The following is a 21,154-nucleotide window of genomic DNA, read 5'->3' as shown; positions in this document are numbered from 1 at the left end:
TCGTTTCTTCTTGTTGAATCTTGTCCTGATCTTTTTCAGTTATATTTTCTTCTTGAAATGATGTTACAGGTGTATTGCTGTAAAAATTGTAATATTAATTTATACATGATAAATTTACTATTTAAGAAAAACTATGTTATTCAGAGTAGAAAATGCTTTATAAAAAATTTATTATTTACTTTCTTCCAAAAAATATTGTTGGAACAGCATTAGGAAGAAGACTGGCTCTACATTTGCCTATTTTGTACCACTTTTCTTCAAAATGCAAGTGGCACAGTCGATAGTTGCGATGAGCGTATTCTGGGCCCATCACTTGTAAATCAAATCTTCCAGATGCGTGTATCCACTGCAACCATCTATAAATTTAACAGAAATAGTTAATATAAAATATTGTTTTTTTATACATACATTTTATACATACATTTTATACATATGTACATATATATAAAAGAATATTAAAAAATTAAAAGTACACACATACATATTGTAATATAAAATTATAAATATTTAAAATAATAACTGATTTATACATGCTTTAAAAAATAATTAAAATAAATGTATACCTATCACATTCCTTTGGAAACATAAAGAAGTGTCTTTTCTCTGTAACATTGTAATTGCACTCCTTCATTACACACCATAAATTTGATTTATGGGTCGACATCCTTTTTCCTTGATTTTTCTGTATCTTCTAAGAAGCAGCACCTGCAACAAAGCTAAGATCAAATGTGTTTACTGGCAGAGAATTGAAAATCTGTATATCCTTATACAAATTAACTATTCTCCGAAGTGAACATAACCTTCGTTTTCGACACCGTCAATATTAATTTTCACTTTTTCCACTTCTTTCACTGAACACTTTACACGTTACTATTCACCGAACACTTTACACGTTTTATATTAACACGGCTTCGATTGTTCAATGCTCACTCCAATTTGCTCCGATTTCACTACTGCGTTTTATATGAATTTTATGGTTTATATGGACATTTAAATGTGACCGAGAGAATTATAGAAAACTAGAGAGAGGAAGTGTGATAGAGGATCAGTTACGTGATTGGTTACCTACTTAGCTCGCGCATGTGCAATTCGATTTTGTACACGCTAGAATTGGGAGAGTTGCGCTACTGTATATACTGTGGTTTTACGTTACCTTTACAAATTCATATGAATTCAATATACGGTTATTACTATTGTGACGAGATCTGGCCGTATCGACCTCCTATTACATTGTTTGGAGGCGGGAGCCACTAATTAAAGAAAAAGAAGAAGCGAGCGCGAGGTTTTGGCACTACATCCCGTTGCACGTAGCTTGACGTTTTCTCTACCAATTCGTTTGAAGTCTATACGGTTACTACTAATGTGACGTGATCTGGCCGTATCGATCTCCTTTTACATTTGGGAGCCACTAATTAAAGAAGAAGAAGAAGTATATACTGTGACTGGACTGCGTTCAAAAAGCAGCTTTACAAACAGTTTAACCTCAATAGATTAATTACGATTAATATTTCGATTCGTGGAGCATAGCGATACTTTCTTCTTGTGAAATATTTGTTTTTACCTGTAAACAGATCGATTGAGCATATTTTTATCAAAATTTAAGGTGGACGGACTATTCTTTACATTACGGACATCAAATGTGGAAACAATGTAAACTGTTGTACAGTAGAGGCGCAGTACAAAGGAGAAAGATTTTTTCTCGTAGTTACCAAACTGGGGAAACAGTCACAAAAGTAATCAACGTGACATCAGATGATTCGGAATATGCATTTCCTAAGGAAGCACGAGTTGTTATATGCGGAGGTGGAGTTATGGGTGGCGCTGTGGCATACCACTTATCCCTCATAGGACTGGGACCAGAGACTATTTTGGTAGAAAGTGGCAGGTACATAAATATTGCTTTCAAATATACTTTTCTTAACAAACTATTAAAAATGTCTACACATGTTTTTAAAAAATTTATTCTTATATAGTTTTCTCTTATGTATTTATATGTATATTTGTCATCAGACTAGGAGGCGGAACAACATGGCATGCATCAGGATTAGTAGGAGCTTTTAAACCAAGTCTGGCACAAGTAAAACTTGCCCAGGATAGTATCGCTTTATATAAGGAGTTAGAGAAAAAAGGTCTTTCGACAGGCTGGAAGCAATGCGGCAGCCTTTCCTTGGCACGAACGAGAGACCGCATGACGTCGTTTAGACGAATGAAAGCACAATCTGTGTAAATATTTAATAAATACGAAATACCATGATGGACATTGTTTTAATTTTATTAATATTTTTCAGGTCACGTAATATTGAGTGCCACTTAGTTTCGCCAGAAGAAATTCATGATCTGTGTCCGCTGTTGCATGTTGAGGATTTAATTGGAGGATTGTGGATTCCAGGAGATGGTGTTGGTGATCCGTATCAGATCTGTTTGACATTGATACAAGAGGCACAACAAAGAGGTGTCATATATTTAAAAAAATTAGAATATCTCTAAAAGAATTTAATTGTAAACTACTCTTATATTCGTTGCTGTATTCAGGTGTTGCAGTATTTGAGAATTGCGCGGTTACCAAAGTTATCAATCACAGTGGCCAAATAGAAGCAGTGGAAACAACACGCGGTATGATCAAATGTCAACACTTTGTAAATTGTGCTGGATTTTGGGCACGGAATGTGGGTAAATTCAGTGAGCCACATGTCAAGGTCTGATACATAATTTATTAAACATGAAGAAGTCTGGCAGAAAATGATACCTTGCTAATTTTTCAGGTACCACTTCATCCAGTAGAACATTATTATTTACACACTAAACCTATTGCTAATTTAGATCCAATAATACCCGTTATACGCGACTTGGATGGATACATCTATTTTCGAGAGAACGAAGGACGCCTGTTAGCTGGTGGTTTCGAGCCAGTTGCAAAACCAGCATTTGAAGATGGCATAATTCCTGGTTAGATATGAATAAGAATTGTCCTAATGTTATGTTACAAAATATAACTAATTACTCGTCTAATTCCATTTCACTAAATTAACTTGTCAATATTTTCTTTTCGTTTTTTAGAAAGCATGGATAAGCGATTTTTACCAGAAGATTGGGATCATTTTCATATTTTGCTGGAACAGATGTTGCATCGAATTCCAAGTTTGGGAAATGCAGTTCTGGAGAGGCTCTGCAACGGGCCTGAAGCGTTCTCTCCGGATTGCAGATGGATTGTGGGAGAGGCACCGGAAATACGTAATTACTATATCGCTGCTGGAATGAAAACGGTTAGTCAATTAGCTGGTTAGGTATCTAATTATATAGGCTTTCGAAATTCTTCGATATAAATGATGATTTCCAAAGGTCGGAATATCCGCCGCTGGCGGAGTCGGTCGCGCAACGGCGGAATTAATAGTTAACGGCTCGACTTCGTTAGATATGTACGAGTTAGATGTCTCGCGTTTCCTTGGGCTGCATAACAATCGCAAATTTCTACGCGACCGAGTGCGAGAGGTACCTGGAATGCACTACGCGCTGCAGTATCCACACCTCGAGTTCAAAACCGGGAGAAACCTGAGAATGTCACCGATTTATCCAAAGCTTAGAGATGCGGGCGCCGTTTTCGGCCAGGTCATGGGCTATGAAAGACCTTCCTGGTTTCAGCCGGACCATGACTGTGGTAATTTTTACACATCACAACTTTCTACAAAACTTAGAGAATCCATTTTAATATTAAGTACGAGTATTCTTAATAGATTTGGAGTTTCCCGACGGTTTCCAGAGATACAAAATAGCTTACACGAATACCTTCGGTAAGCCCCCTTGGTTCGACGCGGTTGCACAGGAATACGCCGCTTGCAGAGAAGCAGTTGGTTTAAGTGATTATTCCTCCTTTACTAAAATCGACTTATGGGTAACTATTTAAAGATTCGTGTATCTTACTACCAGTAAACTTACAATAAGTAACAATGTGCTCACTTTTATATTGCAGTCAAACGACACGGAAGTTGTGGATTTATTGCAGTATTTATGCTCAAATGATGTGGATGTGCCTGTGGGAAGTATTATTCACACCGGTATGCAAAATCATCTTGGTGGCTATGAGAACGATTGTAGTTTAGCACGAATCGCACCGAATCAGTAAGTCGGAATAAATAAATTTGCATCGCATGGTGATAATCTGTTATTGATAATATAACTAGAAAGGCGATCCTACGTGAGAAAGTAAATAAAAGCATAAATTTCTTATATATATATATTTTTTTTTTTTTTTTTTTAAGAAATCGAATTTATATGAATAATCGTAGAATTACCGTATTTTTTTATTGTATCATCAATAATGCGGATCACTTTGTGTATAAAGAAAAGAAATGTATGAATACATTCGGAAACATTTTCGTTAGTTATATGATGATTGCACCAACTATTCAACAAACCCGTTGCAAAAATTGGATTCACCGTCATTTACCGATAGACGGTTCTGTCGCCGTATCCGACGTCACATCAGCGTACACTGCAATTTGCATAATGGGACCGGCCACCAGGAAATTGTTAACTGAATTAACAGACATAGATTTAAATCCAAAGAACTTTCCATTTTTCACATTCAAGGTAATATAATTGAGTTAAAAGATTCAATTTATATTACATTATCCGTTTGCATTCTTTCATCAGGAATTAGACGTTGGACTTGCCAATGGCATTCGTACAATGAATTTAACGCACACCGGAGAACTTGGTTATGTGCTGTATATACCAAACGAGGTAAAAATCGCAACCAACTCGAGTAATTATACTATCCTTGCTCTCTTAAGTTATATCTCTGTTGAAAACATTTTTTTCTGATTCATAAAGCACGTTCCAAGTGAGACTTAATTCTATAATTTTAGTTTGCTCTGCACGTCTATACAAGGCTGATAGAGGCAGGAGCAAAATACGGGATGAAACATGCTGGTTATTATGCGACAAGAGCATTACGCGTTGAAAAGTTTTACGCATTTTGGGGACAAGATCTGGATACCTTCACTACTCCTCTAGAATGCGGAAGATCGTGGAGAGTAAAATTCGATGTAAATATTATACTTTAAGGATTAACATTTTAACAATGTTGTTATATATGAATTTATAAGACAAACTTTCATTTCGCAGAAGGAAGTTAATTTTATAGGCAGAGATGCTCTTTTGAAACAACGTGAGCAAGGAGTCCAACGCAAATACGTACAATTACTGTTAAACGATCATGACCTCGAATTCGATACTTGGTGCTGGGGTGGTGAACCTATTTATCGAAACGGAAAGTATTGCGGAATGACAACGACCACGGGATACGGTTTTACATTCAAAAAACAGGTGAATATAGTTTTTCTCTGCCTTTTTAGGAAAAAAAGAAAGGAGGATGTTAAGTTAGAGCTGTTTTTCGGCTAAAATGAATAAGTACCGAGATGTACAAATTATGTATATTAAAGGGCTACTTGCAGACTCGAGTGGTATATCGCTTATCTTGGAGAAACATCGGGAACACGAGAGAAATCGTGATAAAAAGTCAATAAAACTTATGTTATTACATTTATTAATAAAAAATTGTTAACTAAAACATCAAAATATCCCGAAAATTAAGCAACAAATGTTTTTGTTGCTTAAACACGTATAATTTAGAGAATTTTCAAGCAATTGACGAACAACAAAGAGTCCGATGCAAAATAATCGTTTGGTTTCAAATTTTAGTTTTGAATAACAAACATGCTTATCAAATTATCGTGTTTACATGATAATACAGTTGTTGCTTAATTCGCAGAACATTTTGATATCTTATTTAACATTTTTTTTATTTTATCTAAGCAATATATCACTCGATTCTGTTTAAGTAGCCCTTTAATATGACATAATTTGCACATCTGCCAAAATTTTTCATTTTGGCCGAGAATATTTTTTTCTCTTCGAAATAACTCGTTGACTCACGTTCACAGGTGTGTCTTGGATTTGTACAAAATTTCGATTTGAAAGGTCAGCCGCAAGAAGTAACAAACGAGTACATATTATCGGGCGATTACGAAGTGAATGTCGCGGGTATCATGTACCCTGCAAAATGTCACTTACACAGTCCGAATTTACCGACCAAATTCCCCGATAAAGAGAGAGACGCTTATCATGCTACGCGCGACCAACAATCTTTATAATCTCCCATTTAGAAATATTTCAAGTCAAACAATGTATGTACAATGTATATAGCAAAAGATTGAATAAATCGTTTAATAAGTATCACTCAAAAACTGCTACATCGAAAAATCTAAAAGTTGTAGTAGAAATTCTCCAGGCCAAATAATCATAAATAAATTACATTGGACCTGTTATATCTCATATTATTATGTAATAACTCTCTTAAAAAAATCCATGTATATATATATAATACATATATATTATACACACACACATACATACAGGATGTTTCAGAAACTTAAAGTCTAATATTTTGGAAAATATGAAAGATCTGAAAAATTCAAATGAAAGTTATATGATCTGAAGGGATATAAATATTGGTAAAATTTAATTTTCGAATAAAATCAAATACTCAAGGTCATATGGAGATTACCGCCATTTTTGAAAAATGAAATTGCACGATTTTTTTACATAATATAATTTTTCTAATTATTCCGAATATAAAAGTATTAAGATAAAGCTATTAAAAAATCAATAATTTACGAGATATTTTATACATTATATTAGCACGAAATTAACAGGAAATATTAAATATCTCAAACTATTAATTTTTTATAATCGTATCTGATATGCTTGTGGCAATTGAATAATCAGTGTGCGCACTACAAGCATATGAGAAAGTTGTAACACGGGCCAGAGGCTTAACGTAAAAGGAAGAGAAGAAGAAATACCTGATAATTTTATGAACAGAATGAGATGAATCAATTGATGTAAAGAAAACACATAGTTGCTTGATACTTTTGAGGATTCCATAGAAATATAGGGTACTTTCATAGAATATCTCATACATTATTGATTTTTCGATAGCTTTATCTTTTTATACATAAAATAATCAGAGGAATATTATATAAAAAAAATCATACAATTTCACTTTAAAAAAATAGCGTTAACCTCCATATAACCTCGAAAAATTGACTTTCGAAAATTAATTTTACTAATATTTGCGTTCCTTCAGACCATGCAACTTTCATTTGAAATCTTTTCCCTTTCATATTTTCCGAGATATTACATTTGAAATATACCCTGTATGTGTGCGTGTACATATATATAATATATTTTTTGTTAATGTCCTACACTATGTCACAGATTTTGAACCGTGTCATATACTTAATAATAGTTCCTAAAGCATATACCTCTCTCTACAAATATCTGTCTCTTGTACAATTTAACATATTTCATGCTTATATACCTTTCTGCAGGAATACAAATTTGCAATATCGTACGCGAGAAATATTCGTCAATTGCATTTGTTGAACACCATTTGTTATTTTTATGAATTGTTCCACCACGATACACTTTATTATCTATATACTGACATTTGTGTTATATGTGTACAATGTCGTTTGTGTATATATACACACACACACGCGCGCACGCACACACACGCGCGCACGCACACACACGCGCGCACGCACACACACGCACGCACGCACGCGCGCACACACACACACACACACACACACACACACACACACACACATACACTATGTGAAATACGTTGTCCAAAAGACCGTTCAGTGAGGTGTATGAGGTTTTGCTCCCCTTTTAATCGACGTTCCTTCTTATTAAAATATTAACGCAATAATTATCTCACACTTATACATTATATAAATCGATACACACTTATTTATGATTACTTAGCATCTACCCATCTCAAAACTTTAAACGCGATAGTACATTTATCCCTACAACTTTTTACACGCAATATTTAGTCGTTAACTTTCATTTTACTATACACACAGCAAGAATTAAAACACTCTTATCACTCTGGAATCTCCGTTTCCGTTGTGGGTACCTGCTTCTGTACCATACATGACCTAGCTACGGATTCGAACAATCTGAAACAATAAGAAATGTCCAATTTTTTAAAAAAAGAATGAATTGATTATATGCTAAAAATGTGTGGGTTCAAGTTTACGCCTTACATTCAATGCTAAATGCAACCAATATTCTGAATTTTATTTCTTTTATTAATATTTTATCGTGTTAAGATTCAAATGCATTTAACGGCTATAAATTTTGTTCACTTTTTATCATATACGACAAAATCTAGAAATTAAAATCTGCATCAAAATTAAAGTCTTAATTTAAGTTTCAATTTCACCTACTATATTACGAATGTCGATATGATACCGATATAATCTGTAGAAACGCTTCGATACTATATCGATATTACATATATCAGTAATGGTGTTTGTCATTCAATGCCGGATATAATTTCAACAATTTAAAAATAATTTTTTTAGAGAGAGAGAGATTGAAATTATTTCGGCATTCAATTCCTAAAAAATTAGAAAATAAAACTTACTTCTCAATCTCCGGCGCGCAATGTACAAACTCGTGTGACCAAAATTTATATGTCGGATTCTTGATCAGTTCGATGAAAGTGATGAGAAGTCCCCATGGATGTGGTCTGTTTACAATCAGTCTTTCCAGAAGAACCCTCGTGATTTGTTCCTGTATCGCTTCCGTATTCGCTTCCGCAAATAAGTAGAGAATAGTACAACTGAAGTAATGCGTGTGACTGTTAGGATATCGTAACTGATTCGCTATGGCGTTTAGGAACAAATATCGGCCTTCGGTATCCAGATCTACGGCCAAATTCTGGAAGATATCCATGTGTGCGGAATGTGCGATAGTAGACATGTTAGGGGCGTGGCCTTTGCTGCGAATAAATAGTATAGCCTGTGTGCCTACGTAGAGCACTAAAGCATTCATCAGCTGAATATTATAACGCACACCGGCTTCTTGCGACACTTGCAAATTGCTACGAAGTTCGGATAGAAAGGTGACCGGCGCACGAGCCTTCAGATAAGAATCGAGTTCTTTCTTAAAAGTCAACGGCTGTATTGTTGACGCGAAGTTGGTGAGAACACGCGGAGGCTGTGCTATCTCCTGCAGCATATCAACCTTCAGATTCGGCGTGAACGGATCGGGTAGGCGCATATTTCTCGGAAACGCACTCAAGATCAGATTTCTCATTTGTATGCAATTCGGTGGTATCACATCGCAAAATCCATAATGATAATCGCAAAGGAACTCCGGAAAGTCATGGAGCAGTACGAGCAACACACGCAAGGTCCCTTTGTACAGACTCGTCACAGGCTTCGCTAGCTCCGCGTTTCGAAGATAAGGTGCGAGGTACTTGAATAGATCGATAAGAAGTTGCGCATACATTCCCCAACATTTTTGTCCGGGTGTAATAGCCAGCATGCGACCGATGAAGACTCGGTGCGAAACCAATTCCAACCAGGCGTAACAAAAGCCTGACGCTTTTGCTGGTCGCAAAATGTGCAGAGTATGACAGAAGGCAGTTAGAACTTGAAAATTCACGGCCTCCAGTACCGGCTCGGGCGCGCATAATTCCAAGAACAGCATGATAAAGATTCTATGGTACGGCAATTGTTGGAAATCGGCGCCACGTATTTCGTGATCCTGTAACAGCACACCAGCTACGATACCCAGCACCTTATTCAAAAGATTAATTTTGGTGTGGGTATTGGTAGCATCGCCCGAATGCTTCACTAGGAGTGCTACGAGACGTACAAACGCATCCAATGAATGGAAGCACTTCGCACGTATTATCGAGGGAGCTAAGCCAGTTTCTGATAGAGTTCGATAGCAAAGGTCGACGCACATTTGTGTGCTCAACTTGAAGAATCTCGTGATGAGATCGTCAGTTTTCAGGATGCCATGAATGTTCATTTGATGAACAAATATGCTAAACGCTTTCGTGGGATCTCGCGCGTATTGCGGATTATGATGCATTTGCACCCATTCACGTAATAGATATTCTGTCTTATCCATCAGTCCGGGTGGATCGTCAAAATCCCGAGCCTGTAAAATGTGAATACATGCCACATGTTAATCATTTACGACTTGCGATAATACCGAGAGACGTATTTCGTCTATTTTATTGTTACACGCAAATTTTTTAATAAAATTGTGACCTCGATATATAATCGATAGTCGTCAACGTAATACGAAATATCGCTAAAATGATCTACTTAAATTGAATAATCTGGACAATCTACTTACTCTCACCTGCAGGATTCCAGAATGAATGTGTGCCGTAGGTCCTGCTGGAGCTCTATCTACTAATACGGCATTCGTATCGTGATTGGCACGCAGTGACTCTACTAGACTTGTTAATCTATAGAGTGAAATTCTGAAATGTGATATGAAATATTTGTACATACTTGAATAAATACAAGTACAATATGATTATAACTTAGGGCCATTGTCACCAAGCTCAGTTAACTTAACTGGCCAGTTAGTCCATCAGAATTGACCAATCGCATTTGTCATTTTGTTTGAAGCAAATGACAGTGGCCCTTAATAGGATAAATATGTTATATCCATTTTCAAAAAAGCATTAAGAGATTTACTAACTACTTTGTTTTTATTTTGTACTGTGAGGGTAATTGTCAGCACGAAAATCATGTATTTTGACAATTGTCAAGAAATATACTAAGAATTTCAGTAATCAATAAATAACCATATATTTAAAATTGAAACATGCCTAATATGTATCAGAAAACGAAACAAACTATATGACAGCTGTCGGATTGAGATAAATATTTTATTTTATCCGAAATAAAAAGAAAATTTTGAGTTTTCATTTTATACCTATACTCTATCAAATGCAAATATTATTTTATTGAAAAATGTTTGTTCCAATATATTTTGCAAGAATTTTGGTCATGTATTTTTTCTTCTGACATCATCAATATAAAGATGCATGGTGAGTAGTCAGGAATTTTAATTTCTATTTTATATTGCGTTTTATTTTCCATATATACATAGTGTTAGAGAATGAATAACAGGTGCGGTGGCATGCACTTTGTAACGTTCTAATAAAAAAATGAAACTAAATCTGTACAAATATGTAATAAATTCATAAAAAAAAATCTCTGAAAAAAATGAGAAAAAAAGAACAAAAGCAAAACGTGATACTGTACAAAGTAAACGTAAAGAAAAATTCAAAGTGGTCTGAAAGGATTATGTCATTTGTCAAACATTTTCGAAAGTTAATATTTAATATTTATAATAATAATAATAATACCCTTCTGGTGGTGTTCGGTGATGTGACATTCGAGCCAATATCTCAAGTGTATGGAATAAGTCAGTTTCGGTAACATGAGTTGCCTGCCTCTCATCAATCAAATAAAGTTGAACCAACTGCATAGCGAATACTGTTGCCAAAGCATTTCCCGCCTCTACAGCTTGCGCTACAGCTATGTCGTATTGCGGAAGACTAATCAAGTGAGATCTACGAGAAATACCGTCCATAATTAAGTATCTTCCAGACATCTCTTGAAGGATATGATTATCGATAATGTACCTTATGAGGTAGTCTACAGCTTCAAAATTATATCGGTAGTCTTCCCGGCATTCGATTAGACAACGAGTCACATGCTTGTTGGTCCATTGCATACCGTACGCGCGTGGATCTTGAAGACACTTCAAGATCCGTAAGTGTAGTTCTCTGTAACGTTGTATTAGATTATCAGAGTCGATGACGCCACTGTTAAAGATGGGTCCGTCTAACAAACCTTCAACAGCCTGTAATAAATTATCGGTCAGTTTTGTTTTATGCTACAATCTTACGATTTATTTGATTATGAATATCACATTTACTCGCATGTTTTCACTCACCTTCTTTAATAACGCCATAGCTGCATTGGCATCTCTTGATCTTCTTGTAAGTATGATCGATTCTAAAAGACTGTGAAGAATAGCATGCTGCTGTGGAGGTACCGCAGGTGCCATTGCAGCCGCTAAGACTTCAACTTCCGTCGCAAGTTTTTCCAGCATTGCACCTACTTCATCATTGCTAACTGCTACAGTTGCATAGGCTGCTACTTGTGCTGTAGCGACTGCCATCGCAGAGTTGGGCGTAAATGCAGTGAGAGGAGCCTCCTTTAAAACATAATGAAGAAATGAAATTAAACGACATATTATATCACGAATCTTATTGCAAAATATTCAGGTATGTTATAATACAATTCAGGTATATAAAATAAATCCTTACAGAAATAGGTTTCGGTATAAAAAGTGTTTGCGTATCTCGTTCGGAAAGCGGAAGAAATCCTGGAATATTTCTAGCAAATTCTTCATATACAGCCATTTGTTGAGGCGTTACACCACCGACTTTCAGCCTTATCTGCTCTGGCATCCTCTCGGCTTGATACTTAGCAATAGGATCACAGTATCTTCTCCCTTCTTGTCGAGCGAGTTTTCGCAACTCAACTTCGTTTAATAGTCGTTTGTCCATTTCGGGTACTGCTTTCTCAATAGCTGTCTTTTGTACAAACGCACATGCAAGTTCCATGTTTTCAGTAGCGACTTGATTTGCCGCAAGTTCGACGAGTTCTTTCTGCTGCGGAGTCGTACCAATCAACGCTGTGAGAAACGCTTGTTTCAGATTCGTACTAATCGATGCCAGGATCTATATGCAAACAGATAAGAAATTAATAATCGACTGAACATTGTAACTTTTTAATTTAAATGTTAATGTGTAATTATCTCTGTACTTAATGGTGATATGAAAAATTTTTTGAGACAGAATTATTTATTTTTTTTTTTTTTGTTAAAATGCCTAAATAAATATTTAGAATATATTTAAATATTTATTATTAATTCTTCAAAAGTATTTTAAGCTCACCTATGATTTTCAAACATAGAGAATATATTTATTATATATGATAGTTTGAATAAAGTAATTTGTTTTCACGTCCAAAATTTTTGTGAACTTCTTTTCTACAGATTTTTATAATTTTGTAACGATATCTTTCATATAGTGTTTTCCATTTAATGACATAACTACCTGTTTAGTCTTTACAACTCATGATATACCAAGATAGAACATGTATTGCTAAATGAAAAGTACCTATAGGCTTACCTGATCACGACATGTGATCATAGCCATGCCAGCGGTTAAATTGCGCGCCATGTGACGTGCTGCTGTACGCATTCGCAATTCTTCTGGATCCAATGCAAAATCTTTTCTCACAATTTGCTCGCTGGTTGTAAGAGCAATTTTAATGGACCTATCCACGACGGGATGGATCCATTCCTGAATTGCTCTTTCAACAGCAGGGCGAATAAATTGTTTCAAATGAGGATGTGTTTGGAATAGAGGTATCTGAAAATCATTTTATATACATCCATGAAATATATGTTCTGATATACCTATCTAATATGTATATATTTCATTCTTCTTAATATCTCTTTGATAAAAATGAGAAAAATATAAATTTTTTCATACTTGGTTGTTGATGGTAATGTGTTGAGATATATTAGCAATGCCCGTTACAGATATATCCATGTAATTAAATCGTGGCTCGGGTTGGCCAGCTGGCAATGAGGGTGTTGTATCTGCAGGTGGCGCAGTTTGAGGATTGATAGTACCGCTCGTTGTCGATCCAACCAACTCTTCCATAGGCCCCTGAGATTGCTGTTGATTACTAGTCGTCTCTGATTTTTTGTTTGGATGTGACAATTGATAATCCAAATTGCGTAATTTTTCGGGATCTTTCAAGTAAATGACCGGTTTTAGTTCCTATGCAAAAGCCAGAATTCAATTTTAATAAATAACATAACAAATTATGTTACACATTAAAATAGAACAAACATAGTACAAATATATGCTTACCCCAACATCAATGCTGAGATTCTTGCAAAGTACCTCTATTTCAAATTTTAAATTCAATTTTAAATCAGGCTCTTGATGTAGTTCGGCTAAAACGTTCATAATTGCCATGGTCCATGGATTGGGTGGCCGAAATACACGACTTTTTGCACAACTCTCAAGTACTTTTGCAACAAAAGGCACTACATAAAGAAGCTCTTGTTGCCCTTTGTGATATGCTTCAACGAGTAAGCTTTTTAAATCTATGTCTATCTGTAAAGTAATTAAAATGATAAGTCATACATTATCCATAATAGTGGTGTACTAGAAATATTTGCCATAATGATGTACCTGTAAAATAGGCTTGTTTCTGCCAAGTGTCAACATTCCGAGCCAGTGTCCTAAATTTTTCAATAGAGATCGGTCAGAGAAATTTGCTATTCCCTTATCGCTTCGTAAGAGAACCTAAGATAAAATAAAATTTATATAAAATCTATAATATCAGAGTATTATCTGATAAAGCATTCATAAAATTCATTTTAACCACCTTGATATTTCGGAATGTTTCTCTTGTTACCATTTTATTCACTTCAGGTAATTTTATGCAATCCAAAAAATTCGAGTATAGAGCATGAAAGTTTAATTCTATACTGGCACGTTTCATCACTAAATACTGTGCCATCCACGGCCAGTATTCTTCCGTGACAATCTCACGGATCTCGTCACATTTCTGTTGTAAGTTCAATTGACTGAGATTATTGAAGATGAAAGCAGTTTTATCTTGCAAAGCTTCCGGTGGTGTTGTAATTTTTTCCTCCTTGTCTGTTGCCACAAGTAACGTATCGATATTAGTTGCATTGGCGACCGAGGGCATAGAGGGCTGCGAAAATAAATATGTGTGTTACGTACGTATGAAATGAAATTCTGAAGCTAAAGAGATCTCGAAAACTTTTATTATTAAACTTACTCTAGCTGAAAGAGACGTAGTCGGAGTTGTAGATGGTTTTGCTTGTGTAGTGCTAGTTGTGATGGTAGTTGTAGTCATAGTTTTGTACGGAGTTGTTACTGGAGCCAACATTGCTGCTAAAGTTTTTGGACCTTGTGGCCTCGATGGTGGTTCTTGTCCTTGTAATCCGTATTCAATATATTCCACTAAGTGAGGCGGAAATTCGGTGAAATGCGAAATTGTTCGAACGTGTTCGCAGTATGTTTGATATTCCTTTAAACGACTCTTAAATCGATCCAAAGCAGTTATGCCAAAATAATACATCTTGCTACCTTCAGGTTTTTTAAGCGCATCAAGAACGAATCGTAGAGCTAATCCAAGTGTCATGTAACTGTTGACAAGACCCCTTTCGATAATCCCACCGAACAATTGTGCTGTTATTTGCAATTCCTTTTCAGGGTACTGTGGGAAAAATCTGTATTCTTCGAATAAATTTCGCAGCATACAGTTAAACACTTCTCTCTCCCGTCTAATACCAGAGTCTTGGAATTTTTTCAACATATCAAGCACTTCGTCGATCGATAGAGTCGGATGTGGAGGATGATTGTAAATACGTTGAAAATAACTATTGGCTTCGTCTTCGACCTCTTTGGATACATTTTGTCCCATATCTGGAAACAAATTGGAGGTTTCCGGCATTCTTGCTTTCTCAATACCGGCTGGTGGTCCGAGACGTCCCAATCCACCTATTGTACCACCGGGAAGCACAGATGGTCCCTGAGTACCAACCGGACCTGAGTGCAATTGCGAAGACAACGGCAACATAGGAAATGGACTGGGAGAAGGTCCCATGAGTCGTGAAGGAGATCCGGGCGCCGAAACCAGAGGACCTAGCGCGCCAGGCAAATTGAATGCAGAGCTACTTGGTGGTCCAAGGCCCGTGCCCAGACCCATGGAAGCAAGACTTGAACTAAGATTTCCAAGAGGATCCACTTGCTTTGAGGAAAATAGCTGTGGAAAATAATATAGTCACATACACATATAATCTTAAATAGAATTTTTAATAGGCAAAAAATTTATTTAATCTAGCAAGAAAAGAAAGGGAAAAAACAAGAAAAGGAAAGGCTATAGACAAGAAATAGTTTAATATACATAAACAAAAGAATATACGAAAAAAAAATCAAAATACTTGGCTTCCCAAAGTTGCCGGATTAAACGGTTCTAATCCTCGATGCCTCAGAACTCCCGGTGGTGGCGGTCTGTTCATGGTGCTCTTACTTAGCATTAGACTACAATTTTGCACCATTGTCATTATTAACTCCGAAAGTTCTTGGGAGACACTTCTACAATATAAAAACAAAAATCCAGATGTAATTACTATTATATAATTAAGTATTTATATAAATAATGAATTATATATATTCATCAAAGAAACTATACCCGGCGCAAACTTGCAAGCAAGCCAAAATTGTAGTGAGTGTTTCCTGTGGCAGTTGGCTTGCCTTGGGGACTGTAGGATCTTCTTTGATACCAGGGCCCATGACTTGGGGACATCGTCGTTGTAGAAATTTGACACATGCAGCAACAAAAACTTCTCCATGATCCCTAATCTTGTCTGTTAACCATTTTTCCAGTTTCAGATACTCTCGCCGAGATGCCAAACAAGCAAGATCAATGACAAATGGAAAAGATTGTGAATTAAGTAAAGCAGATAGTGCTTTTAAATCCTGTGCAACATCCAAGATGCGCGATAATCTCGTTTGATCGTGATCACCACGCGTATACCAATCTGCCATAGCATGCATTATAAGTGTTTTTATTTTGGGATTATTAGCATGCCATGCATGATGCAGTATCACAGCAGAATTTGGATGATTGCCAAGAAAGATTGGCAACAGCGTGGTAAACATTTCCTGCCTCAGTAATGTGAAAGGTGGATTTATCTGTAGTAATGCTAAGATGAGCACATCTGGGCAATGTTGGAGTGGCCATTTGAAGATTTCTTGTACAGAATTGTACAAGCCTCTTTCAGCCATATGTAAAAGCAACTCGACTATGTTCAATGATCGCCAAGTTTGTCCTTCCTTACTATCGCTTTCAGGAGCTGCTTTCAATACATCGACTGTTACCGAATGATACGGATAATCAGCGAAACAAAATATGTCTGGGCACTTGAGAATTTGTTGAATTAAAGAAAATTGGCCTTCTATATTTTCCCAGTGCCGATACAAAAGCTCAACAGGAAACATATCGGGTGGATATCCCTGATGTTGTAAGCCCAACTTGAGACCCGTGATCAATAAGTTTAAACCTTGTCTGTCCTTAATAAGGAATTCTGCATGATCTAATTTCACGATGACTTCGTTCCAAGACAATGTAGATTGCTGGAATGTAAAAAGATAATACTAATGGAAACTGCATTATGTATAATTTGAATTATCAGGCATGTTCTTTTTAGCTGAACTTTTGCACCAGTTCATCTTTCTTCCTTTCCTCTCCAGGAGGAAAGAAGAGAAAGAAAGATGAACTGATTCAAAAGTTAAAGCTAAAAAGAACAGGCCTAGTTTAGAACATAAAAAAATATCAGTACAGAACATAAAAATACAGAATTAAAATTAGAGTATAGAATTAAAAAAGATAAATCTTATACATACATATCCTAGATGTGACATAAACTTACTATCTCTTTCAATGTTAGGACGAATACTTCAACGTTCCATGTTGTGGGAATAGTACTGTCCGATGATTTCTCCTTATTGGAGTCTTGCGAGGTAGTTGAATTGCCCCAAAATGTTTGTAGGCTTCCAGCATCATCCAGGCTGCTACAGCTACGTGCCATTTGTGACAATACACGAGCAACACATGCTGGGGATATCTCCCTGGCACCTAAACCTGTTAATGCCGATCGACATTCTTCTATATTACTAGTAAAGCTGTATCCTAATTCCATAATCAACTCTACAAGAGTGTTGCTATCCTAAAATGGAAAAATATATAAATGTATTGCAATCTATCAATTATTGACAATAAATAATGTTTTACCATTTGAGTGACAGCCATGTTTAATTCGATTTTGAATTGCAGAGTTTCCTCGTCTGCTGGATACAAGAATGGTGCTAGCACCACTGGTACTAGTTCACGAGGAAAGTCACGTCGTAAATGTTTAAGAAATTTTTCTTTTGTTTCCACAGGTAAATTGTATGGATTGGCAGTATGAAAAGCTTGGCTGAGTATCAGATGAAGGACCTGAGGCAAAGAGTCGTGCAAACCACCTTCCTGATGCTTGTTACTAATCTCAGAATTTATGTAATTCTTTATCAACTCGGGCAGCTGCTTTTGAGTATGTTCTAAGGCTAAAGCACGAATTTCAGCGTTTTCTGAATGCTGCAATGCAATCGCAAACGTGACCTCTTGTACCAAAGTCAAGCCAAGTGTTTTCTTCAAATTAGTAAAAAATTTTGGAGAGAAATTCAATGACTGAAAAATATATAGATCATCTTAAGTAAATATAATTAAGATCCAATTATACAGCAATGGTAATAATGTTTCATAATGTACCTTTTGATGATGTAAAGGATTATCTATAGCAAAGCACAAAGTAGATATAAATGAAGGTTTGCTCAACAAACTATTGCACTCCTGTTTTAGTAACTTTGTTTGGAAATAATCTTTCGCACTCGAATCTGACAGCTCACCCTTGGAAAAGTCAACGCACGATGTCAGACAGCGGAACAAATGTCGATCTGCCTCTAGACCACCCCACTGCACCAACTGTGGAGACATGAGGATTAGTTCATAGCGGTTTGACCTTTGACGACTTTGATACAAAGGATGTGTATCCCATTTGGCGCTCACAACACTCGCGAGCATTTGTCCTTGTTTAACAAATGTTTAACATTTGTTAAACAAGGATAAAATAAATGTTACAAGCGTTAAGTAGAAAACATCCATAATGCATCGATATACATTTGTAACTTATTCATTTGATACCTACTGATCTAACATTTAACTTGTATTTTATAATAAACTGTTAAAAGTTATAATAAACTGATTAAAAGTTTGGAAAAAAATCTTGATAAATGATAATAAAGAAGGTAACATAGGACAGAATATATGTATCATAATGGTAATATCAGAATGGAAGAATAGAAAAACCTACTTATGAAGTTAAGAGAGAACTAAAGTAAAGGTAAACGGTAAATATATACACAAAAAAAGATGATGTCGCAATTTGAAAGGATATGAGATAACTGGACAGATATTGGTCAAGCATTCAAAATGATATGAACAATAACACGTAATTTCACATGCTCGCTTATATAACTTGCACGTTACTCCATGTGAATATATAACCATGTTCGTGCTATTTACTGACTGAAGGAGGTCAAAGGCACACCAACGTACCTTTGTGAGAATTATGACCAATATTAGAATTTAGAAGTAGAAGGAGGGGGGAGGAAAGACAAAGGTGAGAAAGGTTCTGTCCAACTTCTTTTCTAGGATCAATTTGTTACTCACATTCGATATCTCTTGACAGATGTCCTCGAAATTTTTTTTACTCAAATTCGCAACCAAATAACTGATTTGTGACAAAGTAAAAGACAACGAGTCCAGGTTCATAGTTCCATGAATACGACCTCGAAAGCTTCAAACGCGTTTGAAGCTTTCTTCGGTATCCACGAGTTGCCTTTTTTTTTGCCGCCGCCGCCCCGGGTTCTCTCCACCACGTTAAAAGTACGAAAGTTACATTGGCACAATCCTATGGCCAACATCGGGATTGATATTATTAAGATACGGATTTCACAGCAACGTCATGGCGAGTGCAACACGGACGGGGCTCACGAAGAAACACCAGCTCGCACAGATCGGTTCTCCTTTCTCTCCAGTTGACTGTCGTCACTGCTAACAAATTGCGGGATCCGCTATTCTCGTTTGCGATCCGCACGTCGTATACACAGAGCGACACAAAACGCGAGACACTATTATTCACCCAACACTGAGTACCATTCAGTATCGTTACCGCCAGTGTGCCGTCTCTTCACGGTCAGATTCGCCCATGATGTAAAAATAGTAAGATAAAGGCTGTACAGAGCCCCTACGGGTCGCGGGTCGCGGGTCGCGCCTTCAAGGAGATCAAAGTAATGACACGCTGCTGCTCTCACTCTCTCTCTCCCACTCTCTCTTTCCTTCTTTCTGTCTTATTGAGATCCGTAGAGAACCAAAACCCAAATGTTGAAACACAATATGGCACCCAATTGTACAACCGTTTGCTGACGAAAAAAAGTCGCATGCATGTTGCACATTATCCTTCTTGAGATACGATATATCTCCGCAAGATATATTTCTATTCTTATTTAGATGTAACACAATCCCACTTTTACACAAATAATGATCACTATTATCTATTTCGCATCGATTTGTAACGACTTGCATCAACTCGTGCAAACGATAGACCATAGACACCATGGACTAGAGAAAGAGAACCCTGGAGAATACAAAATTCTAGCCTAATTTACATCAAGAACTTGATACGGATATGCCCGTATTCATAAGCTGCGTTCAGCAAAGAAAGCTGCTTTGCAACTGTTGTAAAATTCTTCAATATGAATGGTTGCGTTCAGCAGAACGTTTGTTTTGCAACTGTTGGAAGTTTCCTTCGCGCTAATTGGATCATACTTTTAGATCTAGAAGAATGGTCCTATCTCAGCAGACAATCATAAACCGGTTGCAAAACTGTTGAGTCTGCTGAACGCAGCCAATCATAAAACGGTTGCAAACCTGTTGAGTCTGCTGACCGCAGCCAATGGCTGCGTTCAGCAGAACGTTTATTTTGCAACTGTTGGAAGTTTCCTTCGCGCTAATTGGATCATACTTTTAGATCTAGAAGAATGGTCCTATCTCAGCAGACAATCATAAACCGGTTGCAAAACTGTTGAGTCTGCTGAACGCAGCCAATCATAAAACGGTTGCAAACCTGTTGAGTCTGCTGACCGCAGCCAATGGCTGCGTTCAGCAGAACGTTTATTTTGCAACTGTTGGAAGTTTCCTTCGCGCTAATTGGATCATACTTTTAGATCTAGAAGAATGGTCCTATCTCAGCAGACAATCATAAACCGGTTGCAAAACTGTTGAGTCTGCTGAACGCAGCCATTGTAGATCCGGGGTTAAGGCTTCCTTAAATTTATCTTTAGATGCTCAGTAGCCAATGAAATAATTCGTAGAGCATCTGAAGATAAATTTAAGGAAGCCTTAACCCCGGATCTACAATGGCTGCGTTCAGCAGAAAGTTTGTTTTGCAACTGTTGGAAGTTTCCTTCGCGCTAATTGGATCATACTTTTAGATCTAGAAGAATGGTCCTATCTCAGCAGACAATGGCTGCGTT

The 21,154-nt window shown here is 36.5% G+C and overlaps 2 protein-coding genes across 4 annotated transcripts; one reads left to right on the top strand and one right to left on the bottom strand.

Moving 5' to 3' along the window:
- The first annotated feature begins 1,176 nt into the window (after nt 1-1,176).
- Nucleotides 1,177-6,286, top strand: LOC108725722 (pyruvate dehydrogenase phosphatase regulatory subunit, mitochondrial). 2 transcript variants are annotated; one of them, XM_018452922.1, is made up of 15 exons: nt 1,177-1,307; nt 1,604-1,885; nt 2,011-2,223; nt 2,289-2,452; nt 2,533-2,696; nt 2,763-2,946; nt 3,058-3,263; nt 3,340-3,655; nt 3,732-3,889; nt 3,968-4,116; nt 4,380-4,587; nt 4,651-4,740; nt 4,866-5,045; nt 5,125-5,325; nt 5,943-6,286. In XM_018452922.1, exons 2-15 carry the CDS (start codon nt 1,638-1,640, stop codon nt 6,150-6,152), a joined length of 2,691 nt encoding a protein of 896 aa, XP_018308424.1. In that variant the 5' UTR covers nt 1,177-1,307; nt 1,604-1,637; the 3' UTR covers nt 6,153-6,286. The 2 variants fall into 2 exon arrangements, with proteins under 2 accessions (XP_018308424.1, XP_018308431.1); XM_018452929.1 differs by lacking the exon at nt 1,177-1,307 and adding an exon at nt 1,329-1,429.
- Nucleotides 6,287-7,626: 1,340 nt separating this feature from the next.
- On the bottom strand, nt 7,627-19,474 carry Not1 (CCR4-NOT transcription complex subunit 1). Of its 2 annotated transcripts, none has more exons than XM_018452901.1 (19): nt 19,290-19,474; nt 18,330-18,542; nt 17,814-18,248; nt 17,452-17,748; nt 16,212-17,155; nt 15,961-16,114; nt 14,793-15,782; nt 14,373-14,705; nt 14,177-14,290; nt 13,850-14,098; nt 13,463-13,756; nt 13,097-13,339; nt 12,227-12,643; nt 11,851-12,114; nt 11,537-11,757; nt 11,258-11,464; nt 10,231-10,360; nt 8,501-10,029; nt 7,627-8,030 (listed from the first exon to the last, which is right to left on the bottom strand). In XM_018452901.1, exons 1-19 carry the CDS (start codon nt 19,389-19,391, stop codon nt 7,955-7,957), a joined length of 7,212 nt encoding a protein of 2,403 aa, XP_018308403.1. In that variant the 5' UTR covers nt 19,392-19,474; the 3' UTR covers nt 7,627-7,954. The 2 variants fall into 2 exon arrangements, with proteins under 2 accessions (XP_018308403.1, XP_018308412.1); XM_018452910.1 differs by having other exon boundaries at nt 10,237-10,360.
- Nucleotides 19,475-21,154: the final 1,680 nt, after the last annotated feature.

This window comes from Mycetomoellerius zeteki, unplaced genomic scaffold (assembly GCF_001594055.1).
Source record: "Mycetomoellerius zeteki isolate Tzet28-1 unplaced genomic scaffold, Tzet1.0 scaffold11, whole genome shotgun sequence".
NCBI classification, from domain to species: domain Eukaryota; kingdom Metazoa; phylum Arthropoda; class Insecta; order Hymenoptera; family Formicidae; genus Mycetomoellerius; species Mycetomoellerius zeteki.
The sequence above is the reverse complement of the archived record's forward strand: the minus strand, read 5'-3'. Positions and strand labels throughout refer to the sequence as shown.

Coding starts and splice junctions, on each gene's coding strand:
- Not1 (XM_018452901.1), bottom strand. CDS start 19,391: ATGAACCTGGACTCGTTGTCTTTTACTTTGTCACAAATCAGTTATTTG. Junction 17,156..17,451: donor TCCTAACATTGAAAGAGATA/GTAAGTTTATGT, acceptor TTTACATTCCAG/CAATCTACATTGTCTTGGAA. Junction 13,757..13,849: donor ATCTCAGCATTGATGTTGGG/GTAAGCATATAT, acceptor GCTTTTGCATAG/GAACTAAAACCGGTCATTTA.
- LOC108725722 (XM_018452922.1), top strand. CDS start 1,638: ATGTGGAAACAATGTAAACTGTTGTACAGTAGAGGCGCAGTACAAAGG. Junction 2,224..2,288: donor CGAATGAAAGCACAATCTGT/GTAAATATTTAA, acceptor AATATTTTTCAG/GTCACGTAATATTGAGTGCC. Junction 3,264..3,339: donor TCGCTGCTGGAATGAAAACG/GTTAGTCAATTA, acceptor TGATTTCCAAAG/GTCGGAATATCCGCCGCTGG.